General features: G+C 41.1%; 3 protein-coding genes across 4 annotated transcripts in view; 2 read left to right on the plus strand and 1 right to left on the minus strand.

Moving 5' to 3' along the window:
- arhgap17b (Rho GTPase activating protein 17b) overlaps positions 1-4136 on the minus strand; it is a 37604-nt gene extending 33468 nt beyond the window's left edge. For both annotated transcript variants that reach the window (XM_036552657.1, XM_036552658.1), the window contains exon 1: positions 3678-4136. In XM_036552657.1, coding sequence (XP_036408550.1) covers positions 3678-3730 — 53 coding nt within the window. In that variant the 5' untranslated portion in view covers positions 3731-4136. The remainder of the gene's footprint in view (positions 1-3677) is intronic.
- Positions 4137-11686: 7550 nt separating this feature from the next.
- On the plus strand, positions 11687-18436 carry LOC118793996 (aquaporin-8-like). The gene is made up of 5 exons (XM_036552130.1): positions 11687-11949; positions 12401-12527; positions 16831-17045; positions 17486-17620; positions 18394-18436. Exons 1-5 carry the CDS (start codon positions 11687-11689, stop codon positions 18434-18436), a joined length of 783 nt encoding a protein of 260 aa, XP_036408023.1.
- A 2426-nt stretch (positions 18437-20862) lies between these two features.
- Positions 20863-25134, plus strand: aqp8b (aquaporin 8b). The gene is made up of 5 exons (XM_036553245.1): positions 20863-21116; positions 22640-22766; positions 23113-23327; positions 23501-23635; positions 25092-25134. The coding sequence occupies exons 1-5, from the start codon at positions 20863-20865 to the stop codon at positions 25132-25134; spliced, it is 774 nt and encodes a 257-aa protein (XP_036409138.1).
- Positions 25135-25732: the final 598 nt, after the last annotated feature.

Consider the following 25732-nt stretch of genomic DNA (forward strand, 5'->3'; position numbering starts at 1 on the left):
GTACAGTGGCTCCTCGTTTATGGTGTCTTCCTCTCTGGTGGAACTATCTTGCTTTAAATGTATTAATTATGCAACCAAGTATGGTGCTGAGAGCCAGTTTTGAGTATTGCACAGCTGGACCACAATTTGCTTTGAAGTTGAACTGAACTTGTCACCTGACACGATATCAAAAAAAAAGCATCCAAACTGATTCCTGCTCAAACTTTAAATGAACGCCATGCTTCCGTTTGCAACTGAAGGCAAACGTCTCAACACTACACAGGGGAAACTGAGAGGCAATAAATGTTTCGTTATACAAAGTATTAAGAGAGCGATGACAGGTAATTGATTAAAGAATCAAGGAATGCACCCCCTGCTGCTCCTTCCCTCACCAAGTCCCCCTCAGATATCCACCTTGTCCTCTGCCCTCAGCTTCCTATTTTGGTGATAAAGAGCCCGAATTCCCTCAGAGCAGCAGCCTCTCCTCCCCCCTTGTAGCGGAACACCAAGACCTAGCCATTCCCAGTGCAACCCCCCCCCCACCCCCCCACTCCGTGTTGACTCAGGTCTGCATTCTGCATTATGGCTCCTGCTTTGCCACGGGTTAACTACACTTTAACCACACCTGCAGTCCTTCCATAGACTGCAGCCATGTTTAAATACTCATTAAACCGCGACCCTCCCAAGGGTCTGTACAACTCTAAGTCCCGCCTGGAGGCCTCACAGTAATAGCCTACAGCACTGATTCTCAATCCTGCTCCTGGGGCCACCCCGCTCTGCACATTTTCCATCTTTCCCTGCTCTACCCACCTAACTGAACTCATCAGTGGCACTTTTGACTAGCTGATCACACCTGATTTAATCACTAATTTCAGTCAGGTGTGTTTGGAGCAAGGATAGACAGATGATATGTAGGACAGGGGGCCTCCAGGAGTAGGATTGAGAAACACTGGCCCTACAGCATTACCACACATCTAATGGTTCCTGTAGCTTCTATGACTCTGGAATCTAAATGTACAAACTAAATATTCTGACACAAAGGAGAAAACACAGGCGGTAAGGATTCGAAGCGTGTGTTTTCTACAGGCAGACACACTCACGGTGTTTGTCAGAGTGAAGAGGCAGACGCCCACTGTCTCCTGGGTTACTCCTTAACGTGGCTCCCTAACCAAACTCCCCAGGTTGACGACGTGTTTAAGGTAGTCACAGTTCTCTTGTGGTCTACGCAGCATGCCGGCACGCGGTTTCAGGGGGCAGGTCATCGCTTTGGCCTACCAACAAGGAGTAGATCTCAGGCCAAACAGGGTGGAAATCACTAAGCCACGCAACAGAAAGTCGAGCCCCAGCTCGGGTGATCTCAGAGCAGAGAGCACAGCGGACAGTGAAGAGCATTGACTGTAATGAAACTCCACCACTTTTTTGTTTATTTTAAGCCCAGAAAATTCTTATTTCACATGACTGTCTGGCTACCTTATGATTACAAGCGATACTTCACTCCTAAACCACACTATCAAACCTACATGTGTTATATGGGACGACGAGGACGACGACACTGTAGCGGGTTGTGTGCTTGATACAGTTGACTAAATGGACTTCCAGTGGATTTGTTTTTCCAGAACATCTGAAATTATTTTCATATTGAAATGATACGCAAGTGTTAAATAATAACTGTGAATCAGGAGCCCAACCCCTGTCCACGCTTCCCATTGTAATTTCGTTGGCGTGTTTCACTAATTAGCGTCTGAGCGATCGCCTGTTCGGATGCAATTTACAATCACAATGTTCGGAATGCAAGGCAGACGAGGGAGTGGAAGTCCTCATTTTGTCTTTAAGACTTCTCCCTCTGTGTTGTCGGCGCGCAGACCTTAGGCCCCGCGCTTAATTTCTCCATTTCAAAACTCCGGCCAACCCAGTGCGGTAATACTGTACATTCATGGCCACTCCCGGGTTAAAGGGTACAGCCACAATAATGGGAACAGAACAAGCACGCTCTTCTCCCCCCTTAAATTCTGGAAATCTGTAAGGGGGCCCACCTCTTTTCCACTGGAAAGTAATCTAAGCGCAGAGAGTAGGAGGATCTGTGCAACTGCGGAAAGGATTCTCTTCATTTAAACGTTCATGGAATGTGTTGCATCATTCTGAGCTATCACTGGGTAGAAAACTCCAGAACACGGCTGCGGCTGTGTGACCTCATCAATGTAAACCTCTGAATTCTTTCAAAATATTCATGTGTGACAAATACATATTTCATTACTTAAATCCTGCTATACGTAAATACGTCCCGCTATTTCCCCCCCTATACTAAATGTACAGAGAGGAACCTTTGTTACTTACTTTAAAGCCACAAATGGCTCTAAATATGTCGTTTCATTAACTAGTACGGCTACAGGGTGGGTTTGAATTTTGATTCTGTCGAACAGGGTTACCACTGTGGCAGATCAATGAGGGGGCGGGGTCCACTTGCAGTGGAACTGGGTTTTGACATCGCGACAGTCAGATCAAATCGTCTTTCAAAATTTACACGAGTTTTCTGCGCACACAATTACAACCGTTCAAATGACTAACGTCCAGCCACACGTGGAATATATCTGAAAGGGTCTTTAAGGTTTTAATTGAATATGTTTGTATTGATAATTAGGCTACTAGATAACCTGACAATGCTGTTGCCGACAAACAGGAACTAAGACGTTTAACCACGTGAAGATGCAGCGGCTTTAACTGCGGTCAGAACTTTCCAGGGAAACTCCGCAAATATTTAATGACACCTGTGAACTCTCGGCCCAAAAATGTGTCACAAGATTTCCTTAATTTGTAGTTTTATTTGTTATTTGTAGTATTTATTTATAGACCTAACGACTTATACAATATTAAAAGTATGTATAGTATTCATGCAGCCAGACTTCCATGAAAGTCGATCAGACTACTAACTTTAGTGAAGGGTACTCTACAAGAGTAGTGATTAATTCCGACTGCGAACCTGCAACCTTCTGGATCCAAACCCAGCTGCCTCTCCATCACCCACTGGTGCCTCAATAACGATGGCTGAAGCAATATACATACATAAAACCACCTATGTACGTGTATTATACAAATAGCCTATACCAAAAGGCACATTCAATGCAGCCGTATGGGACAGGAACGCATAGAGCGTTTAATCCATTTTTCTGGCCGTGGGGCAACCCGTCTGGAAACGTGACGAAACATGACAGTAGTTACCATTAAACACTTACTTTGGCCATTTCTATAGCTAATAATTAGCCTGTATCTTTAACTGAGCTCCATCTTCGTGTTGTAGAAAGAACATAACTCGTTGCAGCTAGGAAAAAAATACTTATAGTACATTCTTTCGTCATTATCAGATGTTATTAGCTTATAACGTTGGTCATAGGAAACATTACTTTTAACAAATGACAAATTCACTAAAACATGCCACAGCATGCATGTATTCAGCGAGTATAGAACTGTGTGACAGCAGAAATTTTACGTGCCCAAACACGTAGTACTAAAACACGTTTTTTTTATCTCTAACTCTGCCCAAAAATACAATGCAATTCGTCGACTATAACCAAGGCCGAGCTGAGTTCCTGTGTACTACAGTGCAACCTGGGACGAGGACTCTCCCGACAACATCAAAAAGTATTGCATAAAATCTGAGAAAGACTCCCGAGGCGAATTTGGAAAGAAAAAATTGTACTTGCCTCCCTACTGTTTGGTTGGCGAGTTGTTTCATGCGATTGAACTGTTTCTTCATTTTTCTGCCTTGGTCCGACGTCTCCTCCAAGTTTTAGAAGTTGTAAGATCCCCCGCGAAAAGCTTCATCAGACGCGAACCTAGCTGCTGGCCCGTGTTGGGAACATTGTAGATCGCAAAACTACAGTATCTAATATCTGATCCGCTGCTGCTACCTATCAAGCTATCGGCATAGATAGCTAGCCTGCTAGCCTTTTTGTTTTGCTAGCGCGTTAGTGTTGAGCAACTGAGTGGTCAGCCGAGACGTACTTTTGCACTTTGACGAATCGATGTTTATTCCTAACAACAAAACGGCACCTATGTTCCCCTGTCCTAACAGCACATTTCAGCTACGATGGACACCGTGCTGGGTATTACTGCGATTTACGGGGCAGGAAGTGGTATCCACTTCCCTGTATGGCAGCTATTATTGCAGGCTGTGACATGCGATAGTTCCGTATAACAGTGGTTGTTCTAATTCTGTATTTATGAGCCATCATGAATATTCATGAGATGAGTACGCCTTACTTTGGGTTGGAAAACGTGGATGTCAAAATTCTTTAAAGGGCGTACCGCGTGTACACGTTCTCGAAGCCTTGGCCGCTTAAAAACTAATCGTTAAACAAACACAATCTTATGGGATTTGGACCTACCCATATCAAGACATTTTTGCAATGCCCTAACATTACCTCCAATAAATTCAGCCATGCAGGGGGATTTAAGGTCTAACTCATTTCTCAGATGCAAATTGCAGTCTTTCCACGATCTATTTGGCTGGGGTCCGTGAAAGTGGAGATAACAGGGAATTTATACCCAACTAAAACGAGACTGGAAAAGTAATGTTAGCAGTAGTGCCCTAGTCATCGTAGTAATGTTTATTATGATAATAACAACAAACACAACAATAAATAATCATCATTAACAGTAGTTGCAATGGTAATAGTAATAATATACTATCATTGTCACCGTTCTTATTTTTATATTGCTGTTTTTGTTGCGTATTGCGAGACTTAAAGAGCTATCCTCCGAGGCCACTGTTATTATTACATACACAAACAAACTTTATTCGATTGAGTGGACTGGAATGGGTTGAAAATATACATTCATACTATGCAGTGTGCGTCTTTGGTTGATTATTGCGTGACCGTTTATAACACAACAATCCAATGTCCATACTAATTTCTGTCACAAACCACTTTTACACAATTTACACAAAAACGATAAACAGAGATCATTTTCAGCAAACATGAGTGGAAGTAATGAAAAAAGGGGGCTGCATCAAGGGAACTGCATAACGCACAAATGACCAGAACGATCTGACAGGTATAACACGACAAACGTGTGCCCGGTATTCAGTCTGTTAAAATTAACGTCGAAATTATAAATGAAGACAGTATGACAATTGAAAACAAATAAGCAAATTTTGAATTGAAAGGACTTGCTTGATTGCCACCCAGTGGAAGGGGGGCGAAAATATTGTCAAGAAGAGTTCGCCGATACAGTATTACACTCGAATAACAGAGAGATCAAAAACAAAATGAATCCATTATTACAAGTGGAAATGAATGACTATTTGCCATGGAGTTACGCACCTGACGTTAGAAAACATGGTGTCGTACCAGGAAACGAAATGGAAATAACACCTTGAAGGAGTACAGTGGATCGTGTATTTTTGATCCAATTCAGTTATTATCCATTATTTTAGTTTAAAGGCAGGAGGTACTCAGCTGAACACTTTATTGTAAAAAGGTATTGTATTTCTCCCAAAACCTCACCAGAACTAGTCTGTTAAGTAGTTGGTGGAATATATGATCATTTCACCAGACTACGCATCCTAGAGTCTTTACTATCTCCACCATACTGCACGCTCCAAGGAGAGAGGCGCACTGTAGCTGCGAGGTCAAGCGTCAAGTGCGTGTTATTCACAGTACTCTACTGCCACTTGGTGGTAATTTTATGAACTGCACATAGAGCAATTATTGAGTGTGATACAATGTGGGAAATGCACGGGCGGGTCAATGGAGACCAATGTGCAATCTCATGTTTGCGTAGAGTGCAACACGAAGTGGGGCACTCTTGAAACAGCAGCAAAAGCATCTAATATGTAAAAAAAAATCAAGTCCCGCGAAAGCAAATAATCTAGGAAAGTATGAAAGCATTAGCAGTGACAAATTTAATCATTCAAGAAAAAATACCATAAATACAACTTTGATAAACATTATCAAATATTAAATAAACGAAAAGAAAAATCCTCAGCAAAATCAATTCCAAACGAAATGCATAAAGGAAAAGAAAAAGATTCTCAGCAAATTCTTTTCCAAATGGAATGCCAATGAATGGCATTTACAGTAAATTACAACATCATTTTTTTTCAAATAGCGATAAAACCATCTGCATAATTACCAAAAATAGTGCACTGCTTTGCTAATTGGAAAGACTGACATGCCGGTCAATCACTACAGTTGCACTTCTGAAATAACTCTACTACCCAACCTACTTGAAACTGTTAAATTTGCAATGTCCTGGGCCTGCCCCAACTTTTCTGAAATGAGAAACAGATTTGTTTCGTGGTTGTTTTGGCCCATCTCAAAATATTCACGCTTGTCAACACCATTACTCGGAACATGTCATTATCAGCAACCATAGTTCTTTGAGTTTTGCTGTAGCGAGTGTTGTTTTTGGCTCGGACCGCGTGCAATAGTGAGCAATTTTGTCAGCAGCTGCTGAAATAGCACCTGCAAAGTTTTCCACTCACCTTATGTCCACTTAACTTTGCAGATCGCGGTACATAGCACGCGATAACTGAGACATTGGTTGACCTCCTCGTAGTAAACTGGGTTGTGGGAGCAGTCTATATGCTGATAATCACTTCGTCTCGGTTTAGTCAGTCGTTGTTCTGATTCATCTTGGATTGTTCTTGGTTTTTGGTTGTTTACTATAGCCATTACAACCACCAGCAGATCGAGAGAATGCGCGCTCTTGTCGTGCCACACGATATCATAATTAAGTATTTTACCAAAAAAGGAAAAAAGAATTAGCATTTAAAACAGGGCCCATTGCTGAAGACAAGTTAATTGAAATAAGTGGTTTGGTTCCGCTTTTTGCATAGGCTTGAAAATGTGTCACAAAGATGAACTTCTACAGCTTTTGTGTGCTTTTATGTTAATCAACAATGTATTAAAAATGTATCAAAATAACTTACTAAAATGTAAATCCAACCGCTATGACGCATTTCCTACGGGTACGTTTTTTCAGTTTGTATCAATCACACCATGCACGATCTCGGCGATAACCGATATCACGATTGATATCTTGATTATATTGTGATTAATATAATCAATATCGTGTTAATGTCTAAGCACTCCGGCGAGTAACACTTTTTAAAGTAATGATTAGATCAATCAGAGGTTAAATCAATTAAATGGATTAGATTTTATAGGCCTACTCCTTAGTTAAATTACTAATGGCAGTTAGATCTTCCCACCTAAAAAGCAGGATAAATGTTAAAAATTAAATGCATTTTAAAAACATAGTTCTGTTTTCAGGTGAGTCTTTTGAATATATGTCTACACCAACCGCAACAAAATACTCTATAAATCCATATCTGAAAGTGACAATAATTTATATACGGTAGTATATGTCACATTTTATTGCAAAACATATGAATTTTGGATTTTACATTTCACCTCATCTCACCAAATTTTGACATAAATTTTTGATTACATGTAAGGATGTTATACTGTACATCCTATAGTCAAATGAATCTGAAAATGATTGAGCATGTACCAATACAAGATTAATATACAGGGATACATGCTAGTTATGTACAGTAGTTTTGTAACTGTACGAGCTCATTTCAAACGGTTTATGCATAAAGGAGGTAATACATAAGGGTGGTTTCTTAGCAACAGATCAAAGTCCTGCCATAATTGGTCAACCAATTGGGAGTCAATTGGGAGATTACGTAATTTTTATTTTGGCTATGGCGCCAACAAGTGGGGTTTCCAGTAGTTATGGGAATTCCGGCTCTTTTTAGTTCTCTTTTTGGCTCAGCTGAACAATATGAGCCGGCTCTTTCGGCTTCCAAACGGCTCTTCATTTAGTACCACTTCTGGCTTTTATAATTCAGCCAAATTTAGCAATGACCTCGGTATGTGTGCATGTATATCACAAATTATTCAATGTAATTATACTAAACTTTATAATTTCCGAAAATACCATTGTTTTGCATTAAGTTTGGTATAAAAACATTAATGTAAAAACATCAAACACTATTACACGTGTTTGTTGAACGTTTTATTTATATTGAACGTTGTAAATTAGCGTTTCGCTACGAACACTGAACATGGTGCATCTGGTCCTCGTGCATAAATGTATGTTACAATTCTAACATTCAGTCAGTGCATGAAGTGCCTGTGGCCGAGCAGTGTGGCGAAAAGATCATCCTATTATTCTCTCTTGTATTAATTTACAAAAAAAAGAAAGAAATCGGCTCTCAGACGGGATCGGCTCGTTCGCGACCGACACATCACTAGTTTCCAGTTATCGGTGTTGATTCTGAAGTAATCGATTTTTGTATCGCCTTTGCGGATTATACTTTAACCTGGTCCAGTACCCTTGTGCATGTGCGGTATACGCTATCATCAACTATTTAGCTCAGCGACGTTTGATACTTTCAGCCGCGGATTACATCTGTGATGTGATGATCCGATACCTCACTAACTCGCGATAACTTTCCGTGTCAGCGCTGGTCAGTGGGTTCAGCTCTGTTGCTATAAGCGCCCATAAAGTTGAAGGTCGTATTTCTAATGCCTTTTCATTTACCCTGTTTTACCTCCAGATATACTATTCCTTATCTTTATAAGATCAAAAGGACTGCAAACGGACATGGACAAAGGATAGCCAGGCAGGGAAACTCTTAAGCACTTTAAGCAAAACCCCTTTGTAAAAACGTTACAAGTGTCCAAGCCTCCACTTTTGTCTCATATTTCCCCGTATTCCCCGTGAACTGAAAGCTAAGGAGCGGTTAAACACATATGGGAATGGTTTCACGATCAAGGCAAATACTGTCGAGCATCACAATAGATGATGCACTCAATTTCAAATTAAATTTCAAAAAGCAGGTTTGTAGTGGTCTATTTTTAAAAATCACATTTTCCTTGGTGGGTTCTTCGTTTATCAGACACTAGCTTTGAGCCAAAACGAGGTTTTGTTTTCATTTTGGCCACACACTACTACTACTATTACTACTGCTACTACTTACTACTACTAACAACAACAATGTGATGTTTTAATTACATGTATATTGTATGCATAAGTATATGGTGGTTATAACTACGAGGGACTGGAAATTCTTGATAGCTCTCATGCAGTTTGTTATGACTTTTTAAAACATGCGTTCTTCTAATTGTAAATGTGAATACACAGGAAATAAGTTGTTTCTGTGGACATTATTATATGCTTCATAAAGTGATGTGCATTAGCAAGGAAAATGCATAAAAAGCACCGGAACTCATTTAAACAAGCAGCTAATATTTTAGCTTACAATTATCTCCTAGCTATAAGAAATGATGAGTCTGAACCTCCGACAAAATTTAAATAGTATTTTGGAAAATAATTTCTGGGAAAGTTTTTAGCTGGATATGCCAATCATACATTAAGTTAAAGGCCTTTAGGAGGATAATTTACAAAATTGCTAGGTCCAACCAAGCACTCCCCTTGAGATTTGCCATGCAGTAGAACCACCCTTTGTGCCTTTCATACTGAGATTGTCTGAAGCCTTTCCTCAATGGCTCCAGAGTGCAGTTGCTGAAGCAGAACTAGACCTGTAGTATCCCGGGTTTCCAGGTACATACCACTGTCCGCGTCCAAAAACAACACCTCTATCATACAAGCACAGGAGGGCAACGGAAAGACAAACAGACGTCTGCGAAAGTCACCCATGATGTCAACGATGGACGATAAGAGCAGGGAATGTGAAATCATGCATAAACTACTGTTCCTCGATACACTATCACATTTGATAAAGGGTTCTTCATGCCATTTCCTTAGTCAGATTTGACCCCCAACCCAACTTTAAGAAAGGTGCACTACCTGAAGAAAAGGCAACAAAAGACCAGCATCCTTTAACTTGGCCTTAATTAGGCACAGTAATTCCACAAGTAATATATTTCAATGGAAGGACAACAGGACAAAATGTCCTCTGTTCATTTCCAGTACTGGGAATGAGCAAAAAATCAGCATGAAGCAATATGCTGAAATCAATTACATGTTTAACATATATTTTCAACACACCAGGAATTGCTTTACCTCGTGTGCAAATGTTTCCTCTTGAAGTAAATAAGGAAATTTACACTGAAGAGTTTTATCAATCACATTGAAGCAGCTTGTGTATGGCTTCGCATTTTGTCCTCATCCATAAGGATATGAAGCAAGCAGTTTTCTGCAAATATCATGGTATGCTGTGAATTTGGCGCTGGCTATAAAGAATGAGAAATGTTATATAGGTAAGGAAAAACAATTCAATATTTGTTAACCTAGAATGTATTAGATTGTTAGATTGTTGGATTGAATTTCATCTGTGGCTGGGTTAGATATTCAAGTGTCTCTAGCCATGCTATCCCTTGGCTGGCCCTTCATAGCAAAGCTGATCTTCAAGCATTAGTCCCTCTCAGCAGCTGGTCTATGTTGAGAAACACCCCAATCCTGGGCTGCTACATCCCCATACATTACATTACATTGTGTTTAGCAAACACTATCATCCAGAGCAACTTATATGACTTGCAGTTCAGTTTTTACACATCATCCATTTATACAGCTTGACTTTTAGTGAGGCAATTCGGGTTAAGTACCTTGCCCAAGGGCACAGCTGCAGTGCCCCCTGGGGTATTGCCTCCACATTGTGCTGGCATTTTCCTCTGAAGTGGGGCATGTGTACCAGACGAACGATCCTGACATAGATGGAAAGCTGTGATAAGGAGAAGGAAGATGGCAGATTTCAAACCGTAGATAGACATCATAACACTTTTGCCTTTGACACCTTTTGTATCTTTACAGTCTCCTCATTGATAACTAACCCAACCGTATAAACTCTGAGCTGCAGTGATAACCCCATGCACAAAGACACCCACTGCTGTTCCTGGGGTAAAAATACGCGTCCCTGACGTACTGCAGGGAAAGTAGTAATTTGTGTTAAAATATGTAATCCAGACTCTTAACAATACATCAACTAACCACAACTGGGTGGTGATAAAGAGGCTGTGTTTTTGGCAATTATTTTATAGTTTAAATGAATCTCATTTCATACTTAAAATGACATGGTAACTTTTTTCACCATAAGACACACCTTAAGAATACTAAAGTGATTGATTATCTAGTTCATTCCAGTTATCTGGAATGCGTTCTTGTGACATGATAAGCTTGAGCAAACTCCCCTGCATACATAAACCTCTCACGGATTGGTGGGAGGTTCTCAACTGTACAGCTGTGGGGGCAGAGCTTAGTTTTTCACTTAATTCAATACTTACTTTCACCACTTCATGTAATAATAGTTTAAGAAAATTTTTCAGGGGCAATTACTGATGACATTCTGAATGTGCATGAAATGTCAATTACGGGGGACCATATTCGTCTTTTCTCTCAAAAAGTACAGACTGAACAGTGTATGACAAGGGAACTTCTGCATACAATACATGGTTAATCTGTATACATTGTCAAAGATTTATCTTGAGTTGTGAATCTTTTGTCTTCTCCTAGTGGCAATTCACAATAATGTTCTTGTTCAACAGGAAGGGTTATGTGCCATGGAAAAGCATATTTGTACTGGAAATTTTGGGTGGCTGGAAGTTGGCAAATCACCGCCTACATCAACCAAACCCCCCCTCCCTTCACCGCTGAGCCTTATCAGTGGGCGCTCACATCGCTGCTTAAGAGCAGCCCGAGGTACAGTGCCCTCAGCAGCCTTTGCGAGACGCTGACGATGGAGTCCAAGACAGAGATGTTTGACTTGTCCCCTGAGGACGCGGCGGAGGCGGGACTGGACGTGGCGACCCCACGGAGGGGCACCCGGGCCTTCGAGCGCTACGTGCAGCCGTGCCTGGCCGAGCTGCTGGGCTCGGCCCTCTTCATCTTCGTTGGCTGCTCCTCGGTCATTGAGAACACAGAGGGGACAGGGAGACTCCAGCCTGCCCTGGCGCACGGGCTGGCCCTCGCCATTGTCATCGCTGTTTTCGGGGCCATCAGGTGAGGTGGAAGCCCTGCGGCCTCCCCAGGGGAGGCAGAAATTTAACTTTTCAGCTTTGACACACTATGATAGGATGACTCCAAAAATCCACACGGTTATGTACACAAGTTTTTCCAGTTTTAAGAGGGTGTTAAGAAATGCAGGAATTGGCTTCTTTAGCATTTGATTTTGCCTGCCTTGTATCACTGAGCCGCATTGTACTGTTGATCGCATTAAACAAAATCGTAGAGCTCCCTTTCAGTGCTGAATTCTAGATAGTTTGGGTCTCTTTTTAACCCTTGAATACACTATCCAAATGCTGAAAACAAAGCGTTAATCTCTGAGCATCACTTCCTATCACTGTTACCTTTGACCTCCCACATGATGTTTTTGGGTGCCTTATCTGCAAAATTACTTTGAAGACACCGAAACACAGTATCAAGAGGTTGTGGCCCCTTGTCTCGCCCACAGCGGTGGCCATTTCAATCCGGCGGTGTCCGTCTCCGTCTTCTTTATCGGAGGTCTCAATTTAGTCCTGCTCGTCCCCTACGTCCTTGCCCAGTTGTGCGGTGGAGTGATCGGGGCCGCCCTTGCCAAGGTAGGTCCACTTTGCCTTGCAAACTCTTCATTCTGTATGACCACGAAAAGACAAATCACTACTGGTCAACATTTGTCCTTAGCTTTGACCTAGAGAGAAGTTAAAGCTTAATTTTTGTCTATAAACACACAATTATTTCCTTGCCTTGAACTCCCCTGCAGCATGTTTTTGTGAACAGAAGCTTAAGAGAAATACTTGTGTATAATTGTGAGTCAAAGTTCTCTATTTCAGTGTTAATAGTAAAACTGCCCTGGGTTTCGGCCCCCAGGGAGCTTATCCTTATCCCAATCCTTATTGAGTTGTGAAAACATCTTCATTGGGGTTTATCTGTTCCTCTGAGCTGTAAAGGGATAAAGTGATTGAAATGTTTGTCAGGGAGCTGATTTATGCAGATAGCTTCTGAACCCCTCCATCAGTGATTTACAAAAATGACTGGCTTTGATTGTGCGGGTCTCCCTTTCACAACAGCGAAGTCAATCTGAGATTCCAGCAGCAAAGATATACACTTGATCCACTCTTCATTGCAAAGCTGATGTGTAGTCATACATATGTGTAATGTAAAATGAATTTTTTTGATCTTACTGAGGGCTGAATATATCAAAATTCTGAAAGTGCTGAACTATATTGAAATGCATTCGAAATACATTTAAAGTGGTGTAACATTTGCCAAAAATTAATTCAATATTTACATACTTTTTGTTTCAAACTGTGATAAAAAAGTAGTCAAGAAACAATAAAATGCTGCTTTAAATTTTTTGTATTTATCAGGGCTTTTCATTATGTGGTTGAATGAACCTTCCCCTTTGTTGCTCTTTATTACAATTATACAATTGTTTTGCGTACAATTATTATTATTATTAGTAGTATTATTATTCGTAATTTTGAACATACCTAAATTTTCTCCAGCGTTGCCATAACGTGCTAACGACGTAAGTACACAGTGTAATGACACTACAAATCCCGCATAACACTTGGGGGAAAAAAAACTTATCAATAACAAAGTACAAGTGGCAGCGTAGCCTGGCACGATGATAATCCAGTGACAGAGCGGACCAGTCAACATGTCTATGGTAGTACAGGCCTACCTGTTGGAAATGTCGTCTGAAACACTTGCTCGGCTTTATACCGAGTATTGGTCTGACCATAGATACTTCTTCGATTTCTCATGCCATAATTCTTGCACTCACCTACCATATTAATCCCAAAAAAAATTGGCTTGGTATGCTCTCTTTTTGTGTGCCACAGATAACTTCCTTGTGTTGCAGTCTGTAGGTGTTCAGCTCGGCCGAAGCGCTCGTTAATATTGTGCTCGTGTGGACAGTGAGGCCGGGGCCACACCAGTTGCGTCGAGTGTGCGTGACGGTCGCGGAACATGTCGATTTTCATTTCGGCGCCCATGTTAACGGGTTAGAGCAGGGTTTCTCAACCTTTTTCCTACTGCGACCCATTTTTTTGTATGCCAGTCATCCACGACCCATTAAGGGGAGAAATAAACAAATAAATAACTGAAATGCCTATTTAGACCTAGGCTACAGTACAGTGTATGCTTATTATAATTAATTTCACGAAAACATACAAACATTTTCAATCATTAGGCAGACTATGAGGCAAACTGATTTTTTTTTTTACTCACGTTAATGTGACACTTGAGACTGCCGCTCTGAAATGATATCCAGCCACGGTGGAATTCGGGAAAGGGCGACATACGACATTCGAAAATACGACAATACTGTCGCCCAAATATCGCAATGAGCCTTTTATGAAGTGCACTTCGCTTCGCTAAGCTTCGCTTTCCTCGCGCAGGTTTGATCGCATGCCTGAAAAATGAACAAGCGAATTTCGCGCCACATCACAGCAAGCATTTTTGACTATACCACGCTGCTAGCAAGTTTGATTTGAGAGTTCTGGGAAAATGAGCGTGGCTTTTAGCCCTACTTGAAGTTGATTGGCTTTCGCCAGGCGAAATTTTCGTTCGAGTCGAACATGTTTTTAACTCAAGCGAACGCTCATTTCGCCCGTCTCGCGTCGTTCGCAGTTCCGCGTCGAACTCCGTCCATTCGCCTCCTGCCATTGACTTTTCATGCATTCGCGTCGCTCGTAAATTTCGTGTCGCGTTCGGTTAAAACACACCAAAGTCTCGCGAGCCCCTATAGAATGATCCGCGACCCACTGATTGAGAAACCGTGGATTAGAGCAGCCACACAGCCCGCTTGAGCAGCACGGCTCAGGCGCGGCTCGAGCCTCGCTGCATCGGCGCCTCATCTAGAGAGTCGGCGTGTCGCCTATTTTCCCGCGTGACGCGCGCCGTTCTCAGCAAAAACAGACAGTTAGGGGCGGGGCCAGAGGGGGTGGGGCCTCCGGGGCACGGGCCATCCTGGTTTGCCACCCAAAAATCCTAGTCTATGATTGGCCATCAACCAGGTCGAAGACGGGACTTTTCTTGATGTACTAGGTGGTTCAAATCAGCGCGGGAGTCGGGACTGACTTCAAACTTTTAAGTACACGTTTTGATAGAGCCAAGAAACAGCAGTTCTATATGTGTAATTGGTTGTTAGTATGTGAATTAGTTTACAACACTATTGCTCTTGCTAGCAAGCAAAGATATCTAGCTAGCTATCTAGCTATCTGCCCATCTAGCAAGGTAGCTAGCTAACGTCAGCTAGCTTGATAATGAACTACAAAGCTCACCAGGCAGCTAGCTAGTTAAATGTAAATCATTAATGTAAAAAAGCCTTGTAGGAGTAGGATCTTTTTTATTATTTAGTTGGCATGTGTTTGTTGATATGTATTTGAATTTCTTCAAATAAAAAAGATGACGTGAGATGTGGTGTTTGTCCTTCTTTGCAGTTTCATCCTCTGAATATGGTCTTCATATGGTTAGTTTATGGTTTATGATTTAGCTCCTGTATTGTATTTGTGCTAATTTCACATCTTGCAGTTCTTTTAGTGTATGGGGGGCATTATAAATATTCGTTATGCGCCTTTTTCTGTTATTGTGGATGTTGCGTTATCCTCATGCCACCCTTGAATGAATCAGTGCTCCGCTTGGGCCACCCCAGTCAAAAAAGTTTAGAATCGCCACTGTAGACAGTGAAGATGATCTGTTGATAGTCATATTGACAATATACCAGCAACATTACACCTTTAGTTTCAATGTCTATATCTGCAGAATGTGTCACAGACATGAAAAAATATATATTTTTAACTGAACATTTCCTGTATCCGGTTCAAATTCTGTCTAAACCAAATATAAATCAAATTTATAATGAAATTCAACTTCAAATGAAATCAGACATTCTGTTATTGACGGCCATTATCAAAGGCAAACTCAATGTAGAAAGATAGGTTTGGCAGTAGCAGCGCCGCAGCAGCAACGCTGGCGGTGTGGACAAACACACGCATGCGAGCCGCAGCAGTTCAGCGACGTAGCGACACGCGACGCAACTGGTGTGGCCCCAGCCTGCGATGTCGGTAGCATAGCCTACTTTATGACCCTGGCTTTCTCTGCCTGGTTATGGTGTTACTGTATGCGTTAGAGTTTATCAAGTAGCATGAAAGAGACCTTTCTTCTGGGTCTGTAAAATGTGAGCAGGTCAAAAACAATCCTCTGCCCTTAATGATCCTTGTAAATTTAAAAAAAATACATCAGCCTTACACCTTGAGTTTATCTCAGTCTGATAAGTTATCTTGTTTCATATACTTACTAGGAACTGGCTGTTGTTTCCATTCGCTCTTACTACATAAACTATACATGTGTGCGTGTGCGTCTGCATGTGTGTGCGCATGCTGGGGTTAAAAACATGCACTCTTGGCAGTTACGAAATTCCACACATTGCCCATAGTCTTTGGACTGCCTTGCAATCAATGTATTCCAGATTACAATAACATGTAAAAACAATCTCAAAGTTAGTATTTCTGGTATATGGGATTATACTGAAGTTGTTAATTGAACATTTCATTAACAATAGATGCTGCCATAACACCTCAATGAAAATGTAATAAATGCTAGAAACACCTAAGAAAGATATGTCAAAAATATACTGCACGTTTATATTTAACAATATATATTTGTTATTGCAATTTCAAACATTCTGAGCATGTACAGTCAAGTAATGTAATTCAAAATGTAGTCAACAATGTGAGCAAAAACATGAGAGTCATAATAATTGAGATTTCTTAAAATGTTGCACGTGTGACATCTTTATAACGTTTTGAAATATTCTACCTTTATGTCAACCAAATGACTTACACAGCAGAAGGGTGACATAACAGTGTGGCCATTGTCTCGCTCTTCCATGAACAGGCCATTTCTACACCGCAGACCTACGCCAATGCTACGGGGGCAGCTTTCAGCGTGGTGAGGGATGACGCCCAGGTTTTGCCGGCGACCATCGCTGAGATGGTCATGACCCTTTTCCTAACCATGGTAGTGTGTATGGGAGCGGTCAATGGCAGGACTCACACCATACTGGCCCCTCTCTGCATTGGACTGACTGTGGCTGCAGACATCTTAGCCGGGTATGAAACGTTGGCAGGGAACCCTGGGACTGCAGCCCTCTCATTGGCTGCAATGTTGTAAAGCAATCAGTAAAGCATTAATTCATTGATAGGTTATGCGTGCTTGGCATGCTTCCTGTGCTTAAGGATAATTACTAAGCAGCATTTACACGATAGTATAATGTAAAGTAATGTCAATCTTATAGATCATTTTTAGCGCCTTCTGATACATAATAAAACGAAGCGCCGTTCTTAAAGATCATTGTACAGCTGTATCTGCAAATTTGTGTGATGGAAGTATGTAGTTCATTTTTAACACTGATAATTACTGCTGGTAGTGATGTCCAGTGTTGCAGTGCCTTTCTGATGTTAGAGAGGGGTGGAGTGGGGGTGTCAGTGAGGAGGAAACTAAGTTCCCCGTTCAGCCTGCTCAGTCCTCCATGTCTGCTGCTGCATTCCAGCGGAGCGGTCTCCGGGGCGTGCATGAACCCAGCTCGCGCATTCGGACCCGCTCTGGTGGCGGACTTCTGGAGCTACCACTGGATCTACTGGGTAGGGCCTCTGTGCGGGGCCCTGCTCACAGCCAGCTTCATAAGGTGGACTGAAATTCTGCATTGATTTCCACAGCCGTCTTTCTATTATGCACTTCTCTGTTTCTCTTGGTCCACCTTAAATAGTATTACTCATTTGCTTGACAGATGCCATTATCCAAGATTATTCACACAAAGCTTACATGGTAGAGTATCGTCATCATTTATATGGGTAGAAATCTTCTAAACTATTTAAGCTTAACTATTTTGTTCAAGGGTAACCTTGTTTTGCAAACTTGCAAACTTCTGCTTGCATGATACTGTGACCCTAACAATGTCATGACAGTTACAGAATTACCAGAGCTGCCTCTGTGAGAAAGTATCAAAATGTAGGATGCAAAATCCAGGGTTTATACAACTGGTGTGTCGAGGTCTACTTCACATATCAGCCAATATAACATGTATTGCCTCGTCCATATTTAATGCCACACATCTATCAAGGAAAGTATTGTAGAGTTACTTAAATTTTGAAATACACAAGTACAAAAGTAAGAATTAATATAGCTGGCATTGGCAAAATGCATTCCTTATATTTTGATTTCATATTTACCTATGTTTAGGATAATAAGCAGCAATTTTAAAGTCAGACACTTCAAAGGAGACCAATTAATGGTCAGGAACAGACAAGTTTCAGATTTTTTTGTCAAATATTGGACTGGTGGTCAAGACTTGCGATATTATGTGTCAAACGAAGCTAACCATTCAACCCCTCTGTCTACACAGAGTTTTGACCTGGCCTTTCAACAAAGTCTTAATTTTTCTATATTTGTTGTTTGCAGACTCCTGCTTGGTGACCAGGCTATCCGAGTTCTTTTGAAGTGATGAATGCTGTGATGGACATTCTGAAAAAATAACCTATATCCTCAACCCAGCTGTTTTACCCAAACTGGATGAACTGATCTTTCCCCTCATCATTTTGGGGAAAAAAAGGCAGTGAACCACCATTTAGAACCATTTCAAACAACCGTTTAGGCTGGGCTTGTACATGTCGTGTCACTGGTTCACTCTCTGCAGGGATACAAAAGACTTCAGACTTCATCCTGCCTTTATTACAATGTGATATCACTAGATATATTTGATAAGATTAAGTATGTGTCAAAATGTGCAGCACCCTTTCAAACTGTATCTTTTATTGTAAGTACTCCCATTAGGTACAGTGGTATTTGTTTATGACACGTATAAAATGGTTTTTAATTCATACTTGAAATGACATTAAGAAGCCATTAATGAAATTTTCTAATATATGCATTAATATAGGAATGTATTCCAGTGATTTTACAAATGTAAATGTAACATATATCTCTTTTTTGATAGACTGCCTTTTGCACATTGACAGTATTGTAATATTTCATATTAGATATATATTTCATATATTCCTGTAATGCTATATTCTTGCCAAGAGAGTTGTATCTCAAGTTTCAGACCATAGCTGGAGCTGTCGCCTAACTGGATCTGTTTTCCATCACATTCACACCGTAGTTGTGAAATTTTTGGGTTTTTTTTTTACTCAGGCAGCTAGCTATAACGCTTGAATGCCATAAATTAAAGAGTGTATTTAATTAATTAATAATCCACTCATGTTTAAGGGAAATGAGTGTAGTTATCCATTTATACCCATCCAGTTATCCGTGTCACTTCGGTGGGTGGAGAACAAAAGGGGCGTCAAACATACTTTGTTGTTGTATAATTGTGAATGAAATGCTTAGGAATCACTGACATTCTGTTGTTTGTTGATGTTTACTTGTCCACGTTTTTGCTAATTTATGTATAAAAGTTCTACACTATGCGTTGCCGTGGATAAAGGACCTAAGCATATTGATATGCTGTCAACGAAAAAAAAATGTAGCTAAACTGTCCATTACAAAAGAATGGGGAATTATATCTTAAAAATATAAAAAAAAACTTGTCAGGCACGTCCGGGAAGGCACTTGGAAAAAAAGTGTTCAAGTCATTTAAACACACATTGGTTTGGATGAAAAACTAAAACAAAAATCGTTTGTACTGCAACACGACATTAAACAGGAGACACATGAAAATCCAATTTTCCCAGATACTGGTCGAAAGACGCTATGGTGACAAGCTAAGCGGCGTAGTAGTATGGTTGCGGTCTATGGTATAACGCCACCTGAAAGAGGACAGACGACAATTAACGTGTAACTTGTCTGTTATTAACAGTTTTATACAGAAGCTATTTCTTCTAATAAAGAATTACGAAAGCAACATTCACCTAACAAGCATTCTACCTACGTCCATTCGGGTTCTGCCGCTACAGAATTCCGGGCTATCCTAAATACGTAACTTGCCCCAGTAACTGACGTATAGATTTGGAAGTTAACGGAGCGGTTGTTATAGTATCGATTTCAGGGTCTGATTATTGTGGACGTTAAGGCTGGAAGAAATAAACATCTGTCCCTTCCCTCGAGTGACGCACGTCGCTCGTTTTTAGTCCGTGGTTTTTCTTAATATATTTGATATTTGAGAACGAAAGCTGGACAGAGTAAGGATGTAAGGATCCTCCTTATGATGTATTTTATGCGGTTGAGTGGATTATTTACCCTTTTTATTTTTACTTTTAAACGGCTAACACTGCAGTGTTTTGGTATTGTCCTATTTGGTATTCGCCATCTCTACCAACTCTAAATGATATCTATGAAATATATGAGAGTAAATTAAAATATAAACCCAAAACGTAAGGTATATACTTTGAAGTATATATTTAAAAATACATTTTATGACAACATGTGTCAGTATATCCCGCTATACAGCCTCTCTTTTAAGCAACTGGATGTGTTTGGATAGTATATATTACAGCGTTTCATTTTACAGTATATTTTACAAAATAAATTTAATACATGTTCTGTAGGAGATATATAAACTCCCAGTTAGTGAATTGTACTCTGAAGAGCCCATTCAGAACACTTTTGCATTTTATTCCCCGTATCGATTCAATTACTGTTGGAAAAAGGTGTAAGAGCAACCAGCTTTTGACAAAAGTTGTGTGGCTGGCTGTGTGGTTGACGTATTGTAAATTTGGGTCACGGTGTTGAAACCTTGCAGAGCAGGAAATTGGGGCTTCGACCTTTACGACAGGTCGAAGGAACAATTACGTTTTATGCTCACCAAAGACTTGCCAAAGTTCAGGTGATTAGCAGGTGTACGGTTATATATTGGTACAGATTGCTGTATCTGCAGCAATCCTGCGCAGTCCCGTTGGTACCCGCTTCGAGGCTATACACACCTGCGACGGAATGGCGGAGGATGAGACGGAGCTTTGCACCGTGGAGACGGCGCTGATTAAAAACGCGAAAAAAGCCGGCAGGCCGCCGAACACGTTCGAGCGTCTGATCCAGCCCTGCCTCGCCGAGCTGGTGGGGACCGCGCTCTTCGTGTTCATCGGTTGCGTCTCGGTCATTGAGAACGTGGAGGCGACCGGGAGGATGCAGCCGGCGCTGGTGCATGGTCTTGCCGTGGCGGTGTTGGTGGCGTGCATGGCAGAGATCAGGTGCGTGCACCAAGGACCTTCGAGAGCTGTAATCTGTGACTTATTCCGTTCTTCTTGCTTTTTTTTTGCAGCATTACCTTACTATATTTACACGTTGTGTTTAATTTTTGGCACATTGTATCGCCACAGTACCTTTTGTAATTCCACCCAGTCTTAAATAGGTCATCATTACCCTTATCGTCATTTTTATTATGAATGTCCGTGAATGTTGTTTGGTTGGTAATTTCTATTTGCAAATTGTTTATTGATTGTAACTCACGACACAAACCTGTAGCTTTCCTATTTACAATGCTTAATTTACTGTTGGCTAAGTAGATCTGTTACTGTTGGTAAGTAAATCTGTCAAACTAAATGTGAAACTCAAAGACATGGACTTTCGAATTACATTTCATTTTAGTCATTTCGTCTTTATCAAAAGTGTTTAAATGCGTATCAGCACAAGTCGTTTGAAATTTTGGATTGAAATTTTCGTTGAAATGCCACTGGAGTATGTAAGTCATGTGCCTGCAAATCTCAGGCTGAACTTTTAAAACCTATAATTGTGTGCTTTTTGCTGAGTTGTTTATAACTGAATTTATCTTTTGGCAATGCACGCAGTCAGAACAAATTAGAAACAAGAGCATATTCATCATTCTACTCTTAAATTATAAAGGTCAATGAAGCTGTATAATGGATACTGTTTTGGCAAACAAAAACTGTTCCTATCATCCATGATTTAGTTCAAATTTAAATTACTGTATCATTATCAATTAGGCCTACAACACATTAAATGAACAAGATTTCTGTATGTTAATTGACTGTAATCATAAAGGTGAACCAAATGATATCTGCTAAACAAATAAAATTAAGGTGACAACATATTGTTTATGAAAAGTCAGTCATATAACTGTCCAAAAATGAACAATGTAACTCGTCATATTAAGATTTAAGTTGCAAATGTGTTATTTTAGAGTTGTCAGATTATCCACATAGATGACACAGATATTTTTTTATTTACAGTCCTAAATTAAACAGACCTTTCCAAGAAGGAGGCCCAGTGGGTGTTAGGGAAATAGATATACAGCAGGATTGCAGGTTCAAATCCAGTAAGGGTGTTATCTTTCATACCTTCCACAAAGCATTAATAAAGGACATGGAACTAATGAAAGTGATGGTGAAGTGAATACCACCTGCATTGTTATACACCATTATACATAAACACACTGATGCTCTCTTGTGCTTTTGAAACCACCTTGATGGCTGTCATCATTGTTTCTCCAAGAGTTCTTGAAATATCTTTCACTAGTCTACTGAACCCTGGAGCAGGGAACTTCGCCTGAACTGCTTCAGTAAATATCCAGCTGCATAATGGTGTGTGAAATGTAAGCTATATAAGTTGCCTTCTATAGAGAGAAGCTTTTCAAGTAGTTAATGAAATAATGCATGATAGCATGTAAATAATAAGCACTGGAATTCAAGGTTAACGGTTGATCCAGATGAAGTTCTGCAGTTAACCTCCTTCTGTTACCCCTCCCCCTGCACAGTGGCTCCCACTTCAATCCACCATTCACTATTGCCATCTTCCTGTGTGGAGGTGTGGAGCTCGGCATGGTGGCCCCGTACATTATCAGTCAGCTGATTGGAGGGGTAGTCGGAGCTGCCATGTCAAAGGTCAGCCCAACATTGAGGTGATTCATTAGTATAGTGACATAGGGGTTTTTCCACTCCTGCTAACTGAAGTAGCTATTTGCTATATGCCAATATGTGTAGCATGTTTTAAAAATATACTACTGTATGTGAAATTGTTTATCCTATTACATATAATTTTTCAAGGTGTTTTATAAGATGTATTGCATTTTAATGAGATAATGTATATAGAGGTAGTTAAAATGTGAATGATGTTATCTGCAGTTCTGTGCCCCATGGAGGACCCAAACCTGTAACCTTCTGGTTAAAAGTGCAGTTCCTCCACACCGGTACCTGGAGAGCTGAACCCTTACTGAATCAGTTTTTTTAGATGATGACGGTGGAGGAGAACTATGCCAAAGCCACGGGAGCTGCCTTCACCATCCTGCAGTCAGAGGAGCAGCTGCCACGGGCCATTTTTGCTGAGGCGGCCATGACGTGCCTGGTCACTGTGGTGGTGCTGATGGGCGCTTTGAATGGCAAGACCAAGAGCCCCATGGTGCCCTTCCTGGTGGGAAGCGCCATCATCATCAACGTTCTGGCTGGGTGCGTGTCTATGGCAACGGTCTATACTGAAGGGTTGACTGACGGAGTGAGTGAGGGAGTGAGTGTCTGAGTGAGTGAGTCTCTGAGGGAGTGTTGACTGATTAATTGATTGATTGATTGATCTACCAAATTAGGGCAGTCTCCATGTGCTGATAGTTCACTTGTTACCACAGAGCCGACATTTCCGGGACATGTCTGAACCCCGCCCGAGCGATGGGACCAGCAGTGATGACCAGCTACTGGACATACCACTGGGTGTACTGGGCCGGCCCCATAGCAGGCAGTTTGGTGGCTGTAGTTTTTGTCAGGTAAGAGGGCCAGGAGCTCAGAATTACATTACATTACATTACGCTATTTAGCAGACACTCTTAGCCAGAGCGACTTCCAAATAAGTGCATCACAATGCTTAGAGTAGTTATCGAGAAGCACTACAAGAGGTCATTAAGATACTGAGTTAAGTGCTCAACTGGTATAGAGCATTTTTTTAAATAGAAAATAGGGATAGATAGGACAGATAGAGAAGGAGGTAGACTAGAGATAAAGCTTGAAGAGATGAGTTTTCAGCTTTCTCTTGAAGCCACCCAGGGAGTCTGTTGTACAAACCCCAGCAGGAATCTCATTCCACCAGTGTCAAGCAAGTACTTAGAAGAGGCGGGTCAGAGAGATGCTGCCCTTGTATTTCGGGACACAGAGGCGACCTGAGGTAGCATAGCAGAGCGCTCTCACTGACTTGTAGGCCTTGATCATGTCCTGTATGTATTGGGGGGCTGATCCCTTAAGTCCCTTAAAGGTTAGTAACAAGGTCTTGAACTTGATCCTTACGGCAATCGGTAGCCAGTGGAGGGACTCAAAGAGAGGTATCAGATGGGCCTGCTTGGGGGGGTTGAACGTCAGTCAGGCTGCTGCGTTCTGGATAAGCTGCAGTGGTCAGATGGCATTTGCCGGGAGGCCGGCAAGCAGCGAGGTGCAGACGTCACAGGATGGGAGCCTGGGTCATGACTTGGGCTGAGTATTTGGAGGGGTCTGGTCTGATCTTCCTGATGTTGAATAACAGGAATCTGCAGATCCTGGTTGTGGCTACAATATGCGCCTTGAAAGACAGATTGCTGTCCAAGGTTACCCCTAGGTTTTTGCCGTCTGTGGTTGCCATTACCTTTGCATTATCAATGCAAATTTAGATAATTACAGAAACAAAATAGAATACACCAGTCTGGCCTGCAGAGTTGAGATCTATGAGTGTAGCCTGAAAACCCACATCTTTAGACTGTTCATCACAGACCATTAGTTCTAACTCAACATCCAACATTACTCTTCTGATGCAGCACTTTCTATTAAAAAACTAACACACTGTACTCAGCTATGCTGATTTATATGTGCACTGAGTATTAACTTCGCACTGAACAGTACATAAATATATATATGGTATTTTATTTCAGAGTTTTCTCTAATTGGGCATGGTGAAATTAACATAGAAGCTGAACTGTGCACGGAGCTGTGCTACTTTACACTTTAGACCCGTTGCCTGTGGTTAGGTCTTGTCATTTTCATTTGATGTTGCTTTCCATATTGGCCTAGTAAGCCGCTTTGCATACAAGTGGCTGTCAAATGAATAAAGGTGAAAGCACACACAACAGGGCAAATGGACCAATGGTTACACAAGTGTCTGAATATTACAACAGAGCGTTAAGGGCCTGACAGGTACAGTATAGTCCAGCTTCATTTATTGGCATTATCACACTGAATCTTTTTAACTTTCTTTTCCAGACTCGTGCTTGGAGATGAAAAGACCCGTCTTATCCTGAAGTGACACGCTTGCTGAATGTTGGGTTAATCGACGTTGGACTTTATTTTGTGTGCAAAAATGTGCATGAGAATAAGCGTGCCTAAAAGGGCCATGGGGTGCTTCTATAGAAGAAAAATAAACCCACGGACAGTGTTTGATTGGCCATATCAAAATTTCATGAATATGCCTCATAAAGGGTCATTTGTTTGGGGTATGCTTGGTACATCCATTTAAACACTTTCACCAGGGGGGGGGGCTCTTTCTCAAATGCTTTACTGGCTGAAAAATGTCAAATTCAGGTCATCAAGGTCCAATTACATGTACAAGCTAAATTATTGTCGGGAAAGCTATTGATTTCCTTTCATAGGGAAATCCACGGTGTCCCTGTCCACTTGAGAATACACAGATATTTCATCTGTGGGTAATCTCTGTTTTTGTCTTCTTGCCTACTGTAAGTTAAATATTTTAGTTCTCTTCTGTCCACTCTTAAAGCTGAAACACTGGCTGGCTAGAAAGTAAGTATACCTCACGGTTTTCCACAAATGTGAGCAGTACCTGCCGATCTTCGGAGAAGACCAGCGCGGATTCGCGAATCGCCCATGCCATGAAATAGAAAAATCTG

This window comes from Megalops cyprinoides, chromosome 19 (genome assembly GCF_013368585.1).
Source record: "Megalops cyprinoides isolate fMegCyp1 chromosome 19, fMegCyp1.pri, whole genome shotgun sequence".
NCBI lineage: Eukaryota > Metazoa > Chordata > Actinopteri > Elopiformes > Megalopidae > Megalops > Megalops cyprinoides.